This window comes from Nylanderia fulva, unplaced genomic scaffold (assembly GCF_048542155.1).
Source record: "Nylanderia fulva isolate GAGA-0341 unplaced genomic scaffold, ASM4854215v1 Scaffold5, whole genome shotgun sequence".
Classification (NCBI taxonomy): Eukaryota; Metazoa; Arthropoda; class Insecta; order Hymenoptera; family Formicidae; genus Nylanderia; species Nylanderia fulva.
In genome coordinates, this window is record NW_028190587.1 from 6,275,407 (window position 1) to 6,296,982 (window position 21,576).

At 34.5% G+C, this 21,576-nt stretch overlaps 1 protein-coding gene across 3 annotated transcripts; it reads right to left on the reverse strand.

Annotated features, from left to right (window-relative positions):
- Positions 1-2,862: 2,862 nt before the first annotated feature.
- Positions 2,863-14,809, reverse strand: Galk (N-acetylgalactosamine kinase). Of its 3 annotated transcripts, none has more exons than XM_029316777.2 (10): positions 14,656-14,809; positions 10,726-10,900; positions 10,097-10,264; positions 8,434-8,641; positions 7,658-7,766; positions 7,002-7,159; positions 6,165-6,305; positions 5,610-5,724; positions 4,577-4,781; positions 2,863-4,008 (listed from the first exon to the last, which is right to left on the reverse strand). In XM_029316777.2, exons 2-10 carry the CDS (start codon positions 10,884-10,886, stop codon positions 3,831-3,833), a joined length of 1,443 nt encoding a protein of 480 aa, XP_029172610.1. In that variant the 5' UTR covers positions 10,887-10,900; positions 14,656-14,809; the 3' UTR covers positions 2,863-3,830. The 3 variants fall into 3 exon arrangements, with proteins under 3 accessions (XP_029172610.1, XP_029172612.1, XP_029172611.1); XM_029316779.2 differs by lacking the exon at positions 14,656-14,809 and adding an exon at positions 13,573-13,836; XM_029316778.2 differs by lacking the exon at positions 14,656-14,809 and adding an exon at positions 13,089-13,517.
- Positions 14,810-21,576: the final 6,767 nt, after the last annotated feature.

Below are 21,576 nucleotides of genomic sequence, written 5' to 3' on the forward strand. Positions count from 1 at the left end.
TGGAAAATCGACGTTCTATCGTGAATGGCGAACACGTACTTCGAGAAATCTGATCTACAGGTGAAAAGCATAAAAAAAGAACGAGTTCCTCTCGCCCACGTTCTCTCCCCAAAGTGTGAACAATGGACAAAACGCGTGGTGCGTGGTTTAAAGGTGCCGTATCGAAGTGTCGAACTTCCCTCTCGTACATTCAGACGTGATTCTTGTCGATACCAGCTGCCGACATTCAATAGTCGTCGATAATTGCACCGTCAAATATACCGAAAAAAAATTTATTGAATTTGAATAAATATTTATTTCAATATATTGCCTAATAAATCATTTATTTGAAACTAATAATATTGATTTGATGTAAAAAATATTTATTTCATATAAGAAAACCCTTTTCAATTTTAAAACAGATATGAATATTTATTTGTTTCAAGTAAATGATTTATAAAGCAGTATTGAAATAAATATATATATTTATTAATTTAATAGTTTTTTTTTAGTGTAAAAATAAATAGCAAACTGACTTTATTCTTTTTTGTTGAAAGATTTGAAACAAATATGTTTAATTAATTATTTTAAATATAATATTCATGCTAAATATATTTTGGTAATATAGAAGGGAGAAGAAGATTGATAAATTCATATAGCGTATAAAAATGTATTAAAGACCAATGATGAATTCAAAGTCATATTGGAATAAATTCATAATTTATAGAATTCCACTTTATATACGACTCTCTTTTTATTCTTATTCGTATATAAATTATGAACTTTAACCTTCTCAATTGCAATAGATACCCGCTGATCGATATTCGAATAAAATTCAAGAAAAATAAATGTTAAGTTTCTTTTCGCCAGAGCACGATGCTTCTCTTATATGGACCAAAACTTCTCTTTATCCTATTCTCTGACGGAGCAACTGCTCCGATGCTTTAATTTTAGTTACTCTATGGTCAAATGCACGCTTGCCTGACCGCTTTGTCCAATCTACAGAGACAAACAAGATAAACCGACAAGTTTAATTCAACCCTGCGCAATAACTCTGCGAATAAACGTGAAAGTGCGAAATAATTTACGCGAATATTTTATCTGCCTATCGATTATTCTCTCTCTCTCTTGCATGCGCGCGTGAAATATTAATTCAAATTAATTGAGATTGGCTCTCTTTCCGAAGATAGAACTGGAAAAGAGATGGACGATCGGTCAAGCTTAACTGATGCTAATATAACTGCGCAAACAAAATACAAAATGGAAAGGGAATTGTTAAAAATGTGCGGAAAAAGTTTGTAAAGAGAGTTTTATACACACACCCACTTTGTAATTTGACTCCTGACTTTGATTTATGTGCGCGCAAACCCAGTTTATCCCGAGCAAGAGTCCATGTATAAGATGTCTTGAGATAAAAAAAAAATTGCGATATCTCTTTTTAGTCAACTATGATTTAGTACAACCCTATCTTCGCCGTTTTCCTTTTCGTTCCTTTTGCTTACGCGATAGTAATACCGGGTATAATTTGCAAGCATGCGGTACGTGTAGCGCCATTATACCGCCTTCACTACTACATGCGTGCCCTCGTTGCATGGTTGACCTTAAGTAGAACTAGTATTCACGCTACAGCAGTCATTAAAGCTGCGTATTAATGTCTGACGCGAAATTACGAACGTAGTGAGCGTGAATGCGAAACAAACGCGAAGTTTCTGGCATAATAGATATTACTTCGTCGTAGATATATATATATATATATATATATATATATGCATAATTTATTTATATTAAATATTGCATTTGCGTTAAATTAAAATTGCGCAATAAAATTTTCGCATTTAAATATTTATGATATTTAATAGATACTGAAAAGTCGGCATTTCTCTTTAATATCGGTTGAAACGTTGCAAAACATCTGCTTAATGTAATATTTTTATAATTAAATATTTTTTATATTTTTTCGAACCTCATTAGACATTTTTCCGCTGGAAAAGAGTGCATAACTGAGATCTTGTGTATCACATATTTCATTAAAACAGTGTTACGTAAAGGATACATTAGGAAAATGAAGTCTAGGAAGCTCGCTAACTAGTCTTGCAATTTTCAGAGAAACCCGCTTCCTCTGAGAAAATGCATAAAGAGATTTGACTAAAAAAGCATCTTCTAAATATATTCAATATATTTAATAATGATATTAAATATATCTATGTTTGAGAAAAACATAAAAATTAGTGTTCCTAATTAGCTCTATTCAGAGAAACTATTTTACTAAAAACCGATAAAAATTAATCTCCATTATTGAAAACTTTTAAAATTAACATTTTTTATTGATTTATATATCAGTTTACTTAATTCAAATAATAATTTTGTAATTCGAATATCTCGTAAAATAAATGGATGTAAATAAATATTGCGATTTCGAGTGAAAAATTGTTACGTCAATATATATTTTGGTTGACGCAACGTTTTATTCAATACCTCTATAGTTAGGATTTTGATTTCAATTCAATCGAATATGTTCCTCATCCGGGGTTGATCGTTTTATCGATGCAATAACATCGATGTAATTGAAATCGAAAGTGACTTCTCAAGGTGCGGTACCGATGATTACTTGCAGTAAAATTTATCGACACGGACAGGCGGTGGAAAATCAATATCCGGTCGGACTTTCGGACAGTGCAGCATCCCATTCCGCAAATAGAAATTTTTCGTAGTATTTTCTTTGCACAGTTATATAAATATCAAAATAATGCACATTTAATGATAATTTATTTTTATGAATAATAATTGCTAGCAAAGTTATGCAAAAGAAACATTTTACTTTATCATACTCTCATTGCATATTATGATTAGATACAAGGTACAACATGATAAAGTAAACACGTGTAAGTTATGAACATATATTTTATGACTATATTAGACTCTACACTTTAGTATGCAACACGCAATGGTGGCAATTTAACATAGGAGTATGAGAGTTTGAGTGAAATTTTGCTACGATATATTCCACTTTATCTCTCGTTATTCATTAACTTAACTTTGCTCGTATCTCATTAGAAGTTTATTAGAGATTTTTATCTTAAAGTTTGACGCAGGAAAACATATAATTAAAAAGGAAAAATTAATAAATTATTTATACATTTAAAATTTTTTAAACTTGGGTTATTACCTCTTTATCGATTTGCAATTACATATTCGCTAAGAGTGATATATTTCACTGCAAATTGTTTATTCATAATTATCTCATGTAACTGCTACAAACACTGTCACAATATGTCAAAAACTGTTACAATATATAATTATCATATATGAATAATTCTTTATATTAATTATTAAATATTGCTTATTTCTATTAGGCTAATAATAGACTTCTTATATTTATATAATAGCAAATTATATAACTCTTTCCACATATATTAAAATTATATTTTCACATGCAATAACTGTAAGAAAAAAAGATCAATATATGTTGATTTTTGACAAAATTGTTGAAGGATTAGTGTCAGTCTTCGAGAATGTATAATATGCTATTATAAGACACTACATTTAATTGATATCATGATGAAAAAGAATTTATAATGTATAAAATATAATTAAATGGCAAGAAGCAACGTTTGGAAATAATTGCGATTCGTTCGGCAGTGAATTTTAGACTCGAACGCCAATGACGTTAAATGGCACAAGTGGTATTCTTTCGTCAATTAGAATTCGTGGTGAAAAACAAAAAAAAGCAGGTCAGAGAAACAGACACGTAAAGTAAAGTGAGGCGAGGAGAAAATAATGGAATGTCAATAGAGGGACGACGCGAGCCAAGGAGAGCCGCAATATTTATTATATACCGCGGGCTTTACGATTCAAAACGGTGTTGACACAGTGTAAATAACAGCACCCTGGTTCGGTGCCGTCGGAAACACCATATCCTTTAGCTCCGTCCGGTCCTTTGTGCTGTTCTGATAGAGATATGTTCGGAGAGTGTCCACGAATTGTTGAACTTCGTTTTTATCAATGATTGCCACGATGCAACCGCCCCAGCTGTGTGCAACACGTGAATAGAAATTTGTTTTACTTTTATTACGGAACGACGAAGAGAACAAAAATTAATATAATATATATTATAAAATAATTGTTTTTTCAATAGAATTAATTTATATATTTATTTTTAACATAATAAAATTAGTTAAAAAATAATTTTTCTTTTTATATTAATATAATATATATTATAAAATAATTTTGTTCAATGGAATTAATTTATATGTTTATTTTTAACATAATAAAATTAGTTGTAAAATAATTTTTCAATAGAAAATTTAAATACAGCTATCGTGTAATAAATTCTTCATTGTAAGAAGTATTTCGCATTCGATGGAACAGAGAGAGAGTCGAATAGAGAATTTCATTTAAAGGGAGTTCACATTTTCCGTACTACATGCGCGGATTATTACTGCTTTAATAGGGCATATATTAATCATATCGCGCTATATAATATATATGTGGCGTACTCGTCGATATTAGAGATAAGCGGGTGGAAGCTCCCGATCCATCTGCATCTCTATATTTATCTCGCGCTTTCGGAGGTATTAAATATATACTATATACTTACCCAGCTCCGGTGAGTCTGGCGCCGTATGCGCCGCAACGCATGGCTCTTTCGACGAGCGAGTCCACGCTGGGATGGCTGCATTCGTACAATTGATGAAGACTGGCGTGGCTCTTCGACATCAAACTGCCCAGATGTTGAAGCTTCTCGAGCTCTGTTATGCCGCTTTCCTCGTTTATACGGCGAAACGCGAGCACTCGGCTGGCCTCTGTAAAATCAAGTTGATCGGGACGAGTTTACTGGATGTCATAATATAATAAAGACGCTTTTTAATCTGACGATGACGTAACGTGACAGCCAAGAGCGGAATGCTTAATCAGGCGCTAATCGATTTAATATTATTTAATATGTGACGTTTCATCGTATAATTTATCGTTGCATTGGAAATACAGATAAATAATTATAAAGTATAAAGTTAGTAATTATAACACTTATAAAGAGGAGAACATTTAAAATTTTATATTTCAAACGTCAATTTTTGCTCTTGTACAATTAATTTCTTTCTCTCTCTCTCTCTCTCTCTCTCTCTCTTTTCTACAACATTTAATTTGAAAATGCGAGCTCAAATTGGCTTCGAAATTATTTAAGAGGATAATATGTCCATCGAAATAGCTTTATAGAACAATGCACATATATGATTGCTCACCGCTATATTTTTACGCGCACAAAGCCGGACTAATACGCGGTAATTTCTACTTCGTAGAACGATAATTCGATTTGCAACTTTTGATGCTTCCTTTTGCTAGCGATGATAACATTAGGAGATAGGACAAAAAAACGATTACATAATTTTATAATTAGAAGAATAAATGGGAAGAGAACAGGCGCGCGCGTCTCTAACTTTTATAATAGTACACTTTTGAATGTTTCTTTTTTAATGAGCATAAAGTTCGTAAAGTTCAACCGAGATCTTTGCTTGCGCGAAACAATTAAGTTAATGCATTAGGTTGGAGAACGAGAGGGTAAGCTCTCTTGATTTATCGGATTTAAAACTGCGTTTTACGATTTACCAGCGCATGAAAATTGATGTTTTTACCTTGAAAAACGTGCAAAGCCCGTTGCTGCAGCTTGAACGTTTGCGAGGTATTAAAGGAACTGATGAGAGACGTTTTCTTCAATCGTTCATGGTCTGTACCAAAGCTCTCGCAGATCTGCGGAGGAGAAGCATTTATTTTGTCGATAAAATATATATATATAGACCTTTAATTCCATCGCAGACGAGAATTTCGTTTGATAGTAAATTATTTGACACAATCGAACAGATTAATAATTACAATACTCGAAATGCGTGTATAGCTGTTTATTATTTTTTTTAATAATAATTAATAATTTATAATAATTAATGATAATATATAATTTCTTTAACAATGAGAAATTCGTTTAATAGCAAGTTAATATGACTGATTGTGAGTTAGCTTGAGAAGTATATACATCTGAAATATATGAATAGCTTTTTATCATTTTTTATAGCAAAGTTTATAAAGTTTATTTTGTCCCGACGTGCTTTTTTAATAATTTCTAGGAGGATCCATGTCAGGATATTGTGCAAAAGAGAAATCTCACTTCCCTTTTATAGCGCAACAATGTATACCTCATCAAGAGTATATGGCTGCTCGTGCAGGTCTGTCATTACTACAGTAACCATCTCATCCAAGTCAAAGGCGAGCTTTTCTTGAATGTCAATTAATCTTTGAACATGTTCCCAATCCATATTTCTCTTCTTAGCTATCATCTAAATTAAAAAAAAAAGAGGTTTCATTACTTATTTCTTTGGGAAATGACCTAGTAATATCGCGAAAGAAAAATAATTGCGTATACGCTTTCGTAAAATTTATATCTCTGTTTTTTAATAAAGAAGAATGTCTTCAGAAAGCGAAGGGAAAATCAAAGGAAGAAAGGCGTAAGAGAAAAAGAGTTAGAAAATATTTTGAATATAAATGCAAGGTGCATCGATCAATGTCAATCGACGAGAGATGAAGCGTAATTGAAAAACCAGTCTTGTTCCTCTCCTCGGAGAGTCTCTTTTCGTGAATATATTTACAGATCTTTAAAGGGTTCAGCGTTGCTCAAACTAAAAAATAGTTAAGTATTCACAAATATTTACAGATCTTTAAAGAGTTCAACGTTATTTGAAAGGGTGAATCGAATTGAGCCGTTTAACAATTATGTTTTATTTGAAATCGATATTCGCGAGTAATAATATATTTACAAATGAAGTAAGCAAGTGTTAGAGATACGTAACGAGCAGAAGCGTATCAAGAGAAAGCCCGAGGTGGCTTATACAATTAGTGGTAAAAGCAGTTGTCTGATAATTGATACACCCGGATTCGATTCCCTTTAATCATCTACGTCTTGGTATTCTTCTAGCTCGTATTCTTCTCGTGTCTTCGTAATAAAAAGAAATTCTTCGAATAGGACGTAACAATACCTGTGCAGCTAATCGACATTCTGCAACTCTGAGATTGAAGTCGGTAGTCGAGGCTTTGTTGTGATAAGCCTGGCTATGCGCTATTACAAAGACTGCGTTCTCTGGCAATGTTACATCGATGGCACGTAAAGGGTTAAAGTTTATCAACTTAGCAGAACCTTTATAAGGAAATAAAAAATAAGATTTCGAAGTTTTTATATCATTATTCTAGAAGTTTTAATTTTATATTTCATTTTGCGACTAAACAATTGATATGAATTACTTTAAATAGATTTAATTTTATTATATTATATATTATATAATATATAAATATTAATATAAAATATAATATTATATATATTATAATTTATTATACATTATATTATATAATTTTACTTATATTATAATATATATATATATTATTTTTAGTTATATATATAATATAATAAAATTAAATCTATTCGAAGTCATTCATAGCAATTTAGTCGCAAAATAAAATATAAAATTTAAAATTCTCGAGTGTGAAATAATATATAAAAAATATTATTACATAATATTATGTACATTATATAATATATATTGTATATAATTAAAAATTTGAAAAATTATTTTTAATTAGTAGCTAATAATTCAATTTACATAAAACATCCAATAATAAATAATAAGATTGTAATCACCAGGTTTTCCAAGAAAAGCGATAGCTTGATCCATTCCTCCACCTTGAGTTCCGATATGTCGCTCTGCTCGAGCACTGATAGTCGCCAATTCATGCTTCGATAACTGACGCTACAATACCAATACAAATACGGAATGGAATGATGATATCGGCGCGTGATTCTGATTTATGTCGATAAAACATGGCTAATAATATCTAGAATCTGAGTTAAGATTAAAGGTAACTTTCTCTTTTTCTTACGAAACAAACTTGAAGATGAAAACTCTTGAACCGAGAAATATGAACATAGCAAGAAGTTGAGAAGAACAAGATAATGGCGCACTAAGACGAAGTATAAAGAAGTATCTCAAAAGATCTGCGGTGACTAATGTCGCGTTCGATATCCATTCGAGCAAATACGAAACTGCCAAAGAAATAAGATCTATATTCCAAGACGCCAACGAAGTAATAGAAAAATGCTTTATAGGATAGTAATCGGTAGTTCTCGATCCACTTTGAAACACAATACACATACTTTTCGAGTCGACAACAAATACGTCACTTCATCCATTCGTACAAGTCCATAAAAGTCTGATTGAGGACTCGTACTAGAGGAAATTTCGTAAAGAACAATTCCAAAAATTAAAACTCTCATTTTGCAATATATCCAAGCGGAAATAGTTTACTTCCCCTTAATTATTAGTCTTATTTTTTAAATACAATTAATAAATAACTAATATTGTCAAATAACAAAGTGCGAAGTTTGATGATATTTAACATTCTGCGTAAGATAAATACCTGACTGGCTTGCACAATTGAAAGAAGCGCGGCCGAGACGAGCGCACTGGAACTCGAGAGGCCAGAATTAGGAGGGATGTTGCCCCATATCGCAACCAGAATTCCCATGGGAACTGAGTCTGCCGGGATTACTTCCAGTGCTCCTTTTACTCCGCACAGAAAATATTTGTACCAGGCCGGCCCGCTCTCGTTATCATTAATACAAGATCTGTAATATGCGCGACTGCGTGTTACGCGGCTTAAATATTTATAGAATGCAGCCGGAATTGAGAAAGAGAGCACGATAACGTTATCAGATTTAATCGGATTTCATACAATTCCATCTCTCTCTCTCTCTCTCTTTGGCTTTCTATTCTTTTTCCTCTTTTTTTTTGTATGACATACAAAATTTACGCATAAGTAATATATATACGCGTGCGGTATTAAAAATCGGAAAATTGATAACGAAATATACATATATATATATATATATATATATATATATATATATTTGTTTAAATTTCGCCCACCAACAATAAGGTATATTTGCTATCTGACGTGGTTACGCGACATTAAATAATGAATGGGATTAAGAAAGTTTGTATTATCTTCTCGGGTATTATATCGTGGGCAAAAAAAGCGCGGAGGAGGTAATTTAATACAAACGAACAGCACAGGGTTACGAGACGAGAAAGAGAAAAGAGAGAGAGAGAGAGCGAGAGAGCACAATGTCATCTGCTTTTCTTACATTATTACAGATCGCGTGCATTCCGTGTTGGCCGCATCCATCTTTCTTTTTGCACCGTGAAATAAGCATTTAAATTTTTATTTGATTTAATTACGCGAAATGAGAGGAGCCGTAGGGATGTTATCTCAATCACGAACGCGCACGTGAGCTGTGTGATAGGGATAAAGCGCGCATAATTCTGGCTTCGGTGTCATAATCCAAGATGGCCGCGTGGGAGATCAAGAGGCTTAAATTGTTAAGGGGCTATAAGTGCTTATAAGTGCTTGGAGATTGCAAACTGCAAGCACGACAGTATGCTATAGAGGAGATATTATATGCCACGTGCAGTACACTGCGCTATATTAAGTATGTATATTTATCATAAAAGGTTTTAGTGAAGCAAAAAAATTATGTGTCGCGTGTTACAAGCTGTTAAGAAATTAATTAATCAATTCTCGAATAAATTATTACTAACCAACTTATCTTATCGTTAACTAACTTCCCAGTGAGCAAGAAATATTTAAGCAACATTTTAAAAAGTTGATTTTATATAAATTTTCTAAACGTTATCATGTTTTATAAACATGTTTAAAATATTTTAATAAACGTGTTAATAAAAATTAAAAAAATATTTTAACTGACGTTTTATAAATATGTTTTAAAAATATTGTTTAATAACATATTGCTCTCAAAATATTAATAAAATATTTTAAAAACGTTATTCAACATTACCGAAACTTCTAAATCGATGTCAAAGTTTGTTCATAATGATGTTGCATACAATGTTAAAAACTATTATACATACTTGACAACATTATAATGTTAGTGAAAATTATTATAATAATGTTGTGTAGCAATTATTTTTACTGGGTTATTCTCGTTTAAAATAATTAACTCTAACGTTGCTGTTCGCTTAACAAAATCTTAAATTCTCATTAAAAATGACATAATGCTTACCCTACGCTTTCTAAACTGCATCGGAAATCCTTGTATTTGGGATCGACATTAGTCAGATAAATGTCGTTATATTTCGACAATGCCACTGCAACAAGGATATCTTGTTCAATAGCCATTGGACAGACAGCATATCCGCAATAATCGATGTGCTCGCCTATCAGATTTACTCTGTAACAAACACACAATACACAATTATTCATAAATCTGTCATTGTCAAAATAGTTTATAAAATCTGTTATTCATGTATCTGTCATTGTCAAATAGTTTATAAAATCCGCAGAAAACGTTCCACTGTATTTAAATAATGATATATTACGCGTTTCAAAAATTAGGATATATAGCTGATAATTATGAACTTTATTATATTAATTTTATATATATTATATTATATTTATTTATTCGATGCTGAAATCATATATGAATTAAGCATTTTGTGTTTCAACGTACAATATTATATTAAAAATAATTTAGAATGCTTAATAATAGAGCGATTCCCTGATTGTCAACAAGATCAGATTCGATTTTCGATTGTGTCGAATTTACAATCTAAATAAATTCCGTTGTAATAAAAAGCAAACAATTGAGACTGAAGTAAAATAATCTCGTTGTGTGTAAACAAAATAACTCACCTTCCAGGCACTCGAGCGAAGAAGGAAGGTTCTACATTGTATTTGGAGTTGAAATGGGCGGCCAAGGTCTTTAATCGTGGTAAAATATCGGCGGTAGGTGTCAAGATGGGCACAAGGTCATCCGCTTCGACGACATAAGCCTCGTTAGCTTGACGGGACATTCCTAACAGTCAAACTGCACAAAGGCGTAAGAAAACCTCTTAAAACCGTGTGTAGGACGTTTTGCCAAAATTAATTCGCATTATTTGCGAGAGAGATCAACTGTAAATTCTAGAAGTTTCATCATCATTTATGCTGCGCGATTAGCCTAATGAAATTATACTGTTACACGATGCGGTTGCACAATTTGTTGCACGATTGAATGCTTTCCTTTAGCATTAACGGCAATTTTGTTGGTAATTACAGCACTATTTCAGGTATAGCCACAACAGATACATTTGAGTAGGAGTATGCATGCAACAATCCTGCTACGTAATCTCTATTTAAGCCTCTTATATTTGATGCGACTGAGATTATGTACTAAGAAACGCACAGAAGATATACATAGATATTAAAACTATATATAGTAACAAATAAATATAATTTATATATGTATATATATATATATATATATATATATATAAAATGTATATATATATACATATAATATATATAATATATATTATATATATATATATATATATATATATATATATATATATATAGTATATATATATATATATATATATATATATATAAATATTTATGTATATTTATGTATATACATATATGTATATACACTATACATAGTGTATATTTATATATAGTATACGAAACGCATAACTATTTATTTAAACATTTAATAGTATTTAACTTTTAAATTATCTTTATATTTTTAAAACATTTAAAATTTAATTTAAATAACACGGAACTGTAGTTGGTAATTGTTGAAATTTTTCCCATAAGTTTTATTAAGATAAAAGCTACATCTCCTTAATAAAATAATTAACAACTAACTTTCTTTGTGGAACTGTCAAACCGCATTACAAGATAAAAAGCAAGCTCATAACAATAAATAATATATAATGCATAATAAAATTCTCTCAAATTTCATTACCTGGTAAGAGCTATCTTTAGTGGCTCACTGCGGTGCTTTAATTCAAATGCCCATTGAAGCCGCAAGGTATTAACTCACCCTCTATAATTCTAGGATTGGTATTTGATGGAAATGACGTTTAATATGTACATGCAGCCGGCTTGTTACGTGAATCGCACAACAAATCTGCTTTATCGTTAAATTACTGACAAATTTAATACCGCATCATGAACCGAATACAATTTACGAAACTATTAATGCATATAACGGTGCAATTACGTTCACAAATACGCGCGCGCGCACACAAGCGCGCTCGCACACACGCGCGCGCGCACACACGCGCGCCCGCACACACGCGCGCCCACACACACGTGCGCTTGCACACACGTGCGTTTGCACACACGTGCGCCCGCACACACGCGCGTTTGCACACACGTGCGCTCGCACACACGCGCGTTTGCACACACACGCGCTCGCACACACGCGCGCCCGCACACACGCGCGCCCGCACACACGTGCGCCCGCACACACGCGCGTTTGCACACACGGGCGCCCACACACACGTGCGCTTGCACACACGTGCGCCCGCACACACGCGCGCTTGCACACACGTGCGCTTGCACACACGTGCGCCCGCACACACGCGCGCTTGCACACACGTGCGCTTGCACACACGCGCGCCCGCACACACGCGCGTTTGCACACACGGGCGCCCACACACACGTGCGCTTGCACACACGTGCGCCCGCACACACGAGCGTTTGCACACACGTGCGCCCGCACACACGCGCGTTTGCACACACGTGCGCTTGCACACACGCGCGCCCGCACACAGGCGCGCCCGCACACACGCGCGTTTGCACACACGTGCGCCCGCACACACGTGCGCCCGCACACACGCGCGTTTGCACACGCGCGCGCCCGCACACACGTGCGCACATATATATAGAATATAAACATTTGCATTATGTCTACACTGGAAATTGAACATACTCGGCAAAAAATTGTATATATATAACAACATAAAATTAAATTGAAATATATAAAATTGTACATATATAATCGCAAAATTATATATGAAATATGTCTATACATAATTAGATAAAGTGCTATATATATTATTATATATGAACCTTTATAGTTTATAAATATATTTATATAATTATGTATAAAAATAGACATAATTTTACGATTATATGTATAATTATATAATTATTTATATATAATTATATATCAAAATTTTGTTATCAGGTAATCAACGACACATTATTATTAAGTGATATTTTACCTTTACGAATTATTCGATTTTTTCTTAGAACAATTAATTTAAAGATGTTTGCTTATGTGCTTTCGCTCGAGATACTGCAGACGTAATGAAAGCTTACTTATTGTGCGACAAATGGAATCTTATTTATATTATATCGAGTTTATAAATCTCTTATTTCCTCATCTCAAACGATAAGATATATAAATTTCTTACACACACGTACTTAAACGGAAATGATATAAATTGATCACGATGATAATTATTAACACGATCGAATGTTAATATTTTAGTACACGCAGTAATTTCACAGTAATTTTTAATGTTAGTAAATGTCACGTATGGTCGAATTACATAATATTTGTCATAGTGCATATTGTATACGGTGCATAAAGGAAATCGATCGCTCGATAATTCATTAATAATGAATAATTGCCTGTCATATTGATTACCAACAATTAAAGATTTACATAAGATTTTTGTAAACATACCTACATGCATAACTTACATTTATATTTACATTGTGCATCGATCCAGTCGAACGATACAAGTTGGTTTTATTTCCATCTCGTGAAACTTGTTACGTAACTCGATAGAACATCTGTTGCTAATTCCACACTATTTATCATATTTTTTATGCGCAAGAGAAAGTTGAGATTATTCTTTTGATTAAAATGATAATTATTTGGCATTTTTTCTTTACTCTCTTGAAAGAAAAAATTAAACGCGCCAGAACAAACGAAGACGCGGTATCTCTTTCACTTAATTATAAAAAATTCAAGTAATCAGTAAAAGTCAAAGAGACCCTCTTTACCTTTTTAAAATTCTTTTCGTTTAAAAATTCTATTAAAGTTTTGTGAATTGTAAACTTTCATGACATTAAGAAAGGGTTTTTATGAGAAATCAGTTATGACAAAGAAAAATAAAATTTTATATAGAAGTATGAGACAAACGAGAGAGATTTAAAAAAATATAAGTTTTATAACATTAACCTAATACTCTCTTATTGTTAGTACATATTAAAAATCAATGTTACATATTGTTACATTTTTACATTGTATAAAAATTATTAAATCTCTATATAATTTGTGCAGTTTAAATAAAGAAAATTTGGAAAAAATTAAATATTATTAAATGTTTTTAAAAAATATAAATTTTATATACATTATATATATATATATATATATATTTTTTTTTTTAATTTAATTTACAGCAAGTATAATATTACTTCATTCATATGCAAGTAAACAAGTGTCTGACGATAAGAAGCGCGCGTCTGATAATTACTGAGAATAATTGCGATAGTATTATTTGCAATTATAATTTCTGGAGCATTGTTCGGGTATCATAATCTGTATTAGACACATTGCACGCACCTTATCTCGCAATACACAATTCATAATAGAACCGCGCATGTGTGATACGAGCAAGCGCGCGCGTATAGAGGCATTCGCGTGTAACTGTGGACTATAACTACGCCGGTCGTGCCGCGTCAGCTGTTCGTGCGTCAAAAACACTACGACGTGGCGATGGAATTAAATAAAGCGTTTCGGAATGCGGAAAGAATTTTTGAAGATTTTTAGAAACGTACCTCGGTTTGCGGCTGTTCACGACGATTCACTGAATGACACGAGACACGTTATCGCCGTTGATTAACCTTATCAACACGTGATGTTTTTTCTCGTTGTACGCTCCGTCCGGACTACGGTCCATCACTTATCGATCTGTATGTACATCTCACCAGGGTACGGAACGCCGTCGGATGAGTCGCTGTTGTGGGTGTATTATTCGCCATAGTGACTAAAATTATACGTGGCGGGTTATTTGAACACATCCGTGTTAAACGTGGCACGAAATTTGATTAATAATAATAAAGCGGAACGTAAACTCTTATTTTCGCGCAAAAAATTTAAAAATTACAAAAATATTGTTGCAAGTATTCCCAGGTTTAACAAATTTGCTCTTAGATACTTGTTTAATTATAAATCTTGTCAAATATATGAGATATAATATAATAGTAAACTTGCTTTTAGTTTAAAAGACTTTTGTTAAAATATTTTTGAGTTTGAAATATTGATATATTTAATTTGATTATATATATATTATATTTAATAATTAATATTTCTAATCTTATCTATAAACTTCTTTTCATTCTACCAAAAAGTTCTATAAAATATATTTTAATTTTTATCAATACTTCTTGTACATTTTAATTCATGCTTAGAAAATCTTCATATCTTGCTTTTTTTAAAACAATCGTTTGTTACGAAAATATATTATGTGTTTTACAATATTTAAAAAAATAATTTTTAAAGAATAAACATTTGTATGAGCTACAATTGTTCTGTTTTTATATCTCAACAGAAGTTATAGTATCGACTAACCAGCATTAATACCGTCAGTCAGTAAAATGCATGGCATTACAGGCAATTACCTTTAGCTCTACTTTTATTAATAATTATAATCAATAATACTATCATTAATAATTCATTTTAGGACGATATTAAGAGATATTTTACATAAATATAGATACTGAATATATTATTTTTTGTTCAATCGATAAAGCAGAAGATTTGAAGCATTGATTCTTTCATATGGATAATCTCTTTGTTATTGCGTGATAACAGTTGCATTTTATTATATGCCATTAAAAAAGATCAGTTATACAAAATTATAATAAACAATAATTATATTATGCAGATTTAAATCTCGATAATTTCAACACATTTTTTAAATTAATGCACAAAATGATACTAAAGGAAGTGTGTGGGGAATATATATATATATATATATATATATATATATATATAATTTTAAATATAAGTTAAGTTTCGAATTTATGAAACAAGAATGTTGCTTTTTTCTTTTCCATATAAAAATTCTACGTACTAATCTAAAGTCGTATTATGAAAAGGATTTTATCCAACTAGATTATTCTGTCTCATAATCTTTCAAGCTTTAGCGAGCATCCTGCAACAAAGTACTGCCGTCTCGGAAATTAGAAAACGCGTTTAAATCTCACTCGCGCAGTTCGTGCAATTTCGAAGAGAAAAGAGGAATATATATATTCTGGAAACGACGCGAGTACAAAAGCATTTCTTATATCATTCTCGGGATTAAATTGCGTTATCGAGGAAGATAGTAGGCAGTCAGCACACCATAATGTATGTTGCCCTCGAGGCTGAGTCGAACACGATCAGCCCGAATGAAATGAACCGTTCAGAAGGTACTTTCCTGAATTTTTATGTGATCCGTCGTGCGCAGACAATCCGAATTACTCCGACTTTGTTGGCGACGTTCGCTGCGAACGGATTCGAAATCACGCTTCTTAATTAGCTACGGACTTGAAAATGTCTCAAAGAACCTATTTTCATATCTTCTTCTGAAAGAAACATACTTGATTATATATTTAAAAAAATACATATTTAATTTCAATATTTAATATTAAATTTAAATATGAATGACTAAATATATAAGAAGTGCTTAAATTACTGCTATTCAAGATATAATTATGAAACTTATATCTCTAATTGTAAGTGATGTTATATTTAAAATTGTGATCGAAAGCATCTATAACACGGTCTTATATACAGGTCAGGACACTTTTATATCGACTACATGCTGTCAAGTGTAACAAAATGTAACTAATATGGCTCCAACTCCAGACCGATTTATTCAACGCATCAGCGCAGATTCTTTTTATTTTGACAGTTTTGTGTTAGATCTTGTGGACAATTGAAAAAAATGTTAAAAATAAACGCGGTTAAAAAACCTTTATATATATAAAATTTTAAATATTAAGAATAGTTTTTATTAAATTATTTAAAAATAATTAAATATATTATAATAAATATATTATTATATGACAGGCCTGAGTTGGCCGCCATATTGGTTACATTTTTTATTCCCTTCATTTTAATGAGTGTCCTGACCTGTATATAAGATCGTGATCTATATTCAGTTCCATCGATATTCGATTCGTATTTGCACCATTCGCAAATTTCAGAGGAAGATGTTGAATATTACTGGAGCATATAGAAAGCCGCGAACAAGCTCGTACGGTATGATTGAAATGTGCTTCTACTTTAGAGAGCGGTTTCCATGTCGTCGGATCCGGAGCGTGAATCGCGAGCCGATTTCATTAGCGTCGCATTTGGCGGGCTTCCGTCAAAATTGCAGCGGAGCAGTAGCAGCCAGCCGAGGCTGGGGTTTAAGTGAAACAGCCATCATGCAGGCGGTGGTGAAAAGGGGAGTGGTTGGTGGTGAAATAGGAGCCGGTGGCTGCTGCTACGCGATGGTGGGAGAAACCGGGCCAGTAATCTCCGCTCACGGCTCCACTTCTGCGTAATTTATTACGACTTGCTGAGCATCCCGCAGGGTCGAATCCAACTTCGGACGGAGATGCGCGCTTTCTCTCGCCAGCGCGAACCCAGGATTTATCGTAAAATACCAAATAAACTGTAGAGAAGATCCGGAGATCCTCCTCGTCTCGAGGAACCAAAGGAAGTACTTGAAAATCCAGCGACTACCTCGTTTCATGATCTCTATAAAGAGCAAAACTTAAGACATATATATCGAAAGAAGTTTTACGTAGGAGATAAATGATGACCGGATAGTTACAAATTCATAAATAGCGTATAAATTAAAATTGATAATGTTACGTGTCCCTAATAGCACAACATATCTGAAAGACACTCAGAGGACACCCTAAGGATGTTCTTTAAACATCTTCGGGATATGTGCGTTGTTAGGGATGTTTTACGTAAGTCACCCCACGAGCGCTAAAAACGCAAAGTCTTCAATTAGATTCCGAAATCTCGTTGTTACACCGTCGTAAAATATTTCTCACCCGTTCTCAGGCAGAGATAAAAGCTCGAGCGATGTAAGGAACTTTGGCGTGCCCGCAGAGGGTGCATCCCTGGGCGAACCGTATAGCACGTATTATACGAGGGTGAGGGTGATCAACAATGGCGGCACGACCTCAGGAGGCTCCTCCGTTCTCCGTTCCCTGTTCCCGACGCCATTTTACGTTGATTACGATGCGGTTAGCTCCTTCCAGCCTCTCCCGCAACCCCTCGAGTCTCTCACTCCATCGCTCGGACTGCCTTCCCTTCTCTCATCCTCCTTCAGGCATCTCTTCCCTTGCCCCCACGGTCCTCCTCCGTTCCTTCCGAGGCACTTACACACAATCGACTCGGCCAACGCAATCCATGCTCGCCGGTCGTCGTACTTAAACGTTGCGGTCCGTTCTGCCGGAGGTAAGAACCAGCTCGGCAGCGCGGATCAGCGACTGATCTATGAGTCTTCGTCATGTTTACCGAATGGCTGGCCGGACGTCTCGCTTTAGTCTCTTTTGCTCGGCGATATATCGCGCGAACGCGCCGTAAGCATCGTGTCGAACGTTGCTTTTTTGCGACTTACGTAGCGAAGAAAGTAGGAGTGTAAAGCGGAAGTTTCAAATTAATTTTTTTTTATTGCAATTATATATAATTTAGAAAAATTTTATATACATAGTAATTCGTACTGGTATGTAAAAGTGAAAAAAAAAAGATAGACATTTGAACTCTTCGCGAGATTTTTTTTACAAACGTGAAGTTGATTTGATCTTTCTTTAATACCTATTTTAAATGTTTTATTGAAATATATAAAAGGATGAAAACGCAGCGTAGATTATAATGGAGAAAAATGTTTCACGCTTTGTCGGTAGATTCATTAAAGGCAACATTTCTAACTTTACTCGACGTATCTATTCCGGAACATAAAAATGCATGTAATTTGCTTCGCTAACAACGACAATAACAATTCCACGTGAGTTATAGCTTTAATCCTAATAGATCCGATCTTTATGATTCCGACCTATCTTGTAATGGATAAGTTTGGTCCCCAGAAGACAAAGTAGAAATGAGAAACTCGGGAAAATATGAGGGATAGTAGATCAGTTTCTGACAGAAGCTACGGATTGTATTCTTCTGCTACTTTTTATGGAGTTGGCTAATATCTTCCATATCACCGAACAGAAGATATCACGGTTTTTTCGTCAATGTTATTATCTGGCTTATTGAAACTTTGATATTAAACAAGATCAATAATATGTTGTATTTAATATTTATAAGAAATCATTGTATTTTATACACTAATTCTTTATTCTCAATAATTATAGCAATAAGTGTATTGCACAATAATTTCTTATAAATCATTTAGCAAACAATAATGTCATAATTATTAAATTAAAATAAAATACAAAATAAAGAAAAATGTTATTCGAGTATCTTGCAACAATTCAATAAATCGTTCGTCGAAAAATATCACGATAAATGCACCACCCAGTTTGAACAGTTCCCGAAATATTCAACTTACATGATTATATTATACATTGTTGTTATTGGGGTGTCCACAAAGGACGCTATTACAATCGCGCGTTTCAACAGAGTGTCGAGAGAAACTGTTGACGAATCGTGCCGGCAAAATGGTTGTGGAAACTGAATAGCTTCCTATTTCGGGGTACACACTGGTGAGAAGCTCGGTGGAAGAGAGATGATAAGGGTGAGAGTCGGACAAGACTTCGCGAGAGTGACACAAGGATAAAGAGGGAAGATGAAGAACCGGAGGCGGTAGACAGGAATGGATGTAGATGTGGAGATAAATAGAGGTAGATGTAGAAATCAAGATAGAGACAGAACACTCCGGCAAGGAAGACGAAGTGCAGTCGAGGGTACACGAGATGTGGGAAGAGATGTGCACGTAACGTGACGGACGTCGCCTGAAAGCTCGTCCGAGAGAGCGTCATGACGCTCTGTCGGCAGCCTCGTCGTCGTCCTCGTCGTCGTTGGGGTTGATTGTCGCAGATCTTATTATCCCCCCTTCCACCCCCACCCCCTTGTTCCAAGGAGACCACGGCCGCAAGATTGTGTAGGTGTACGTGTCCGTGCACACACGCGCTCGCGCGCACGTGTCGTGCGCGCGTGCGTGTATGTTGCGAGCGAAGGGTGGGTTGGAGAAGGGTGGCATCTCTCCCTTCGTTCTCCTCCGCCGGCCTCTCCCTCCCCGGTCGTTCTCCACAGCCCCAGGCTAACCTTGTTAGCGCTAATGACGGACTCTGCCGCGAAATGCGCGCGAGCCAAAGGCAGGGACGTATTCTCTCGTGATTCTCGCGGGGTCGAAAATGGCGGCGATTGACCCCCTCGAGATATCTTGTCATGTCGAAGTTGATGCAATTAAAGGTCGTAGTTTTAACCGAGAATCTGAGGGTTTTGGATTGAAATTTTATTCACTTTTTTTCTTAAGCTTTCTTCTCCGTATGTGTTTGAATTCGTCTAAATCTTTGGAAAGAGATTTAGATTTTATGTACCCTAATGGAATAACATATTCGAAGGCTATTCAGAGGATATCCAGAGGACATTATCAGAATATTCTTTGAACGTCTTCGGGATGTTTTGTCAGGTATAATCATGTAAAGAAAATTACTGTAATGAATTGTGTATCTGGAATGTTCTTTGATTACGAAGTCTCTAGTTACTCAGAATCGAGAAAAAATATAATTCAGCACTAAATCTCTTTTTATATTTTAATATTTTTTACATTCCAGATACACAGTTCATTACAGTAATTTCCTTTATACGAAGATGTTCGAATGTTCTCTGGATATCCTCTGAATATCTTTCGAATATGTTGTGCTATTAGGATTCCTAAAAATATTGTATAGTATTCAATACATGTTAAAATAATTACAATGTGCAAACTATCGTGGAATCTGCATCCATCATCTTCGATAAAAACTCCAAGTATTTCATATCCTGTTTTGTGATCAACATTCCATTGCACAGATCGTTGACAACATCGGAACAGGATTCTAACAGGGGGACCCGTATTCGAAAGGTGCTAGAAATGCCCGTAGATCGAGAAAGAGAGAGAAAGAGGTAACGCGAGAAACTCTCGAAGCAACCCTCGACGGCCCCCAAAATCCATTAGACCGGAAAACGAGGTAGAATCGTAGAACGCAATGGCGTCTAGAAACAAACGACGGCCGATAGGAGTGAACAAGCAGTGAATCACCCAAGCACTTGTTTACCAAGAGAATCAAGGATTCAGGGATGCCGTTCTCCGACTCTTGGAATCCAGCCCCCATCCTCCCCCATCCGGTCCACCAACCCCCTCACACCATCGCCCTCGCCATCAGCTCACCACCGTCGTCGTATGGGATCTTCCGAAGGCGGATGGAGTAGCTCTTCGCATACGTAGACACACGCAGCATCTCGAAGCGGGTTGAAGAGAGATGGGGGATGGAGCGAGCGAGGAGGGAAAGAGAGAGAGAGAGAGAGAGAGAAATCGGGAGGGATGAAAGGGAGGGAAGTTACGCAGACATAGAAGCGGCACTAGAATCGCTAAATGTAATTCGGTTAAAAGGGTTTTAGCAATACAATGCATATAAACATGAGTGCCCCACCCTCGTCGCCGCCACGTCCTTTCGAACTACCCCTTCTCTTCCTCCCTCCTGCACTCTGTGTCTTCGCAA

Coding starts and splice junctions, on each gene's coding strand:
- Galk (XM_029316777.2), bottom strand. CDS start 10,886: ATGTCCCGTCAAGCTAACGAGGCTTATGTCGTCGAAGCGGATGACCTT. Junction 8,642..10,096: donor TGCAGTTTAGAAAGCGTAGG/GTAAGCATTATG, acceptor CGCATATTACAG/ATCTTGTATTAATGATAACG. Junction 6,306..7,001: donor AATGTCGATTAGCTGCACAG/GTATTGTTACGT, acceptor TTTTTAATTTAG/ATGATAGCTAAGAAGAGAAA.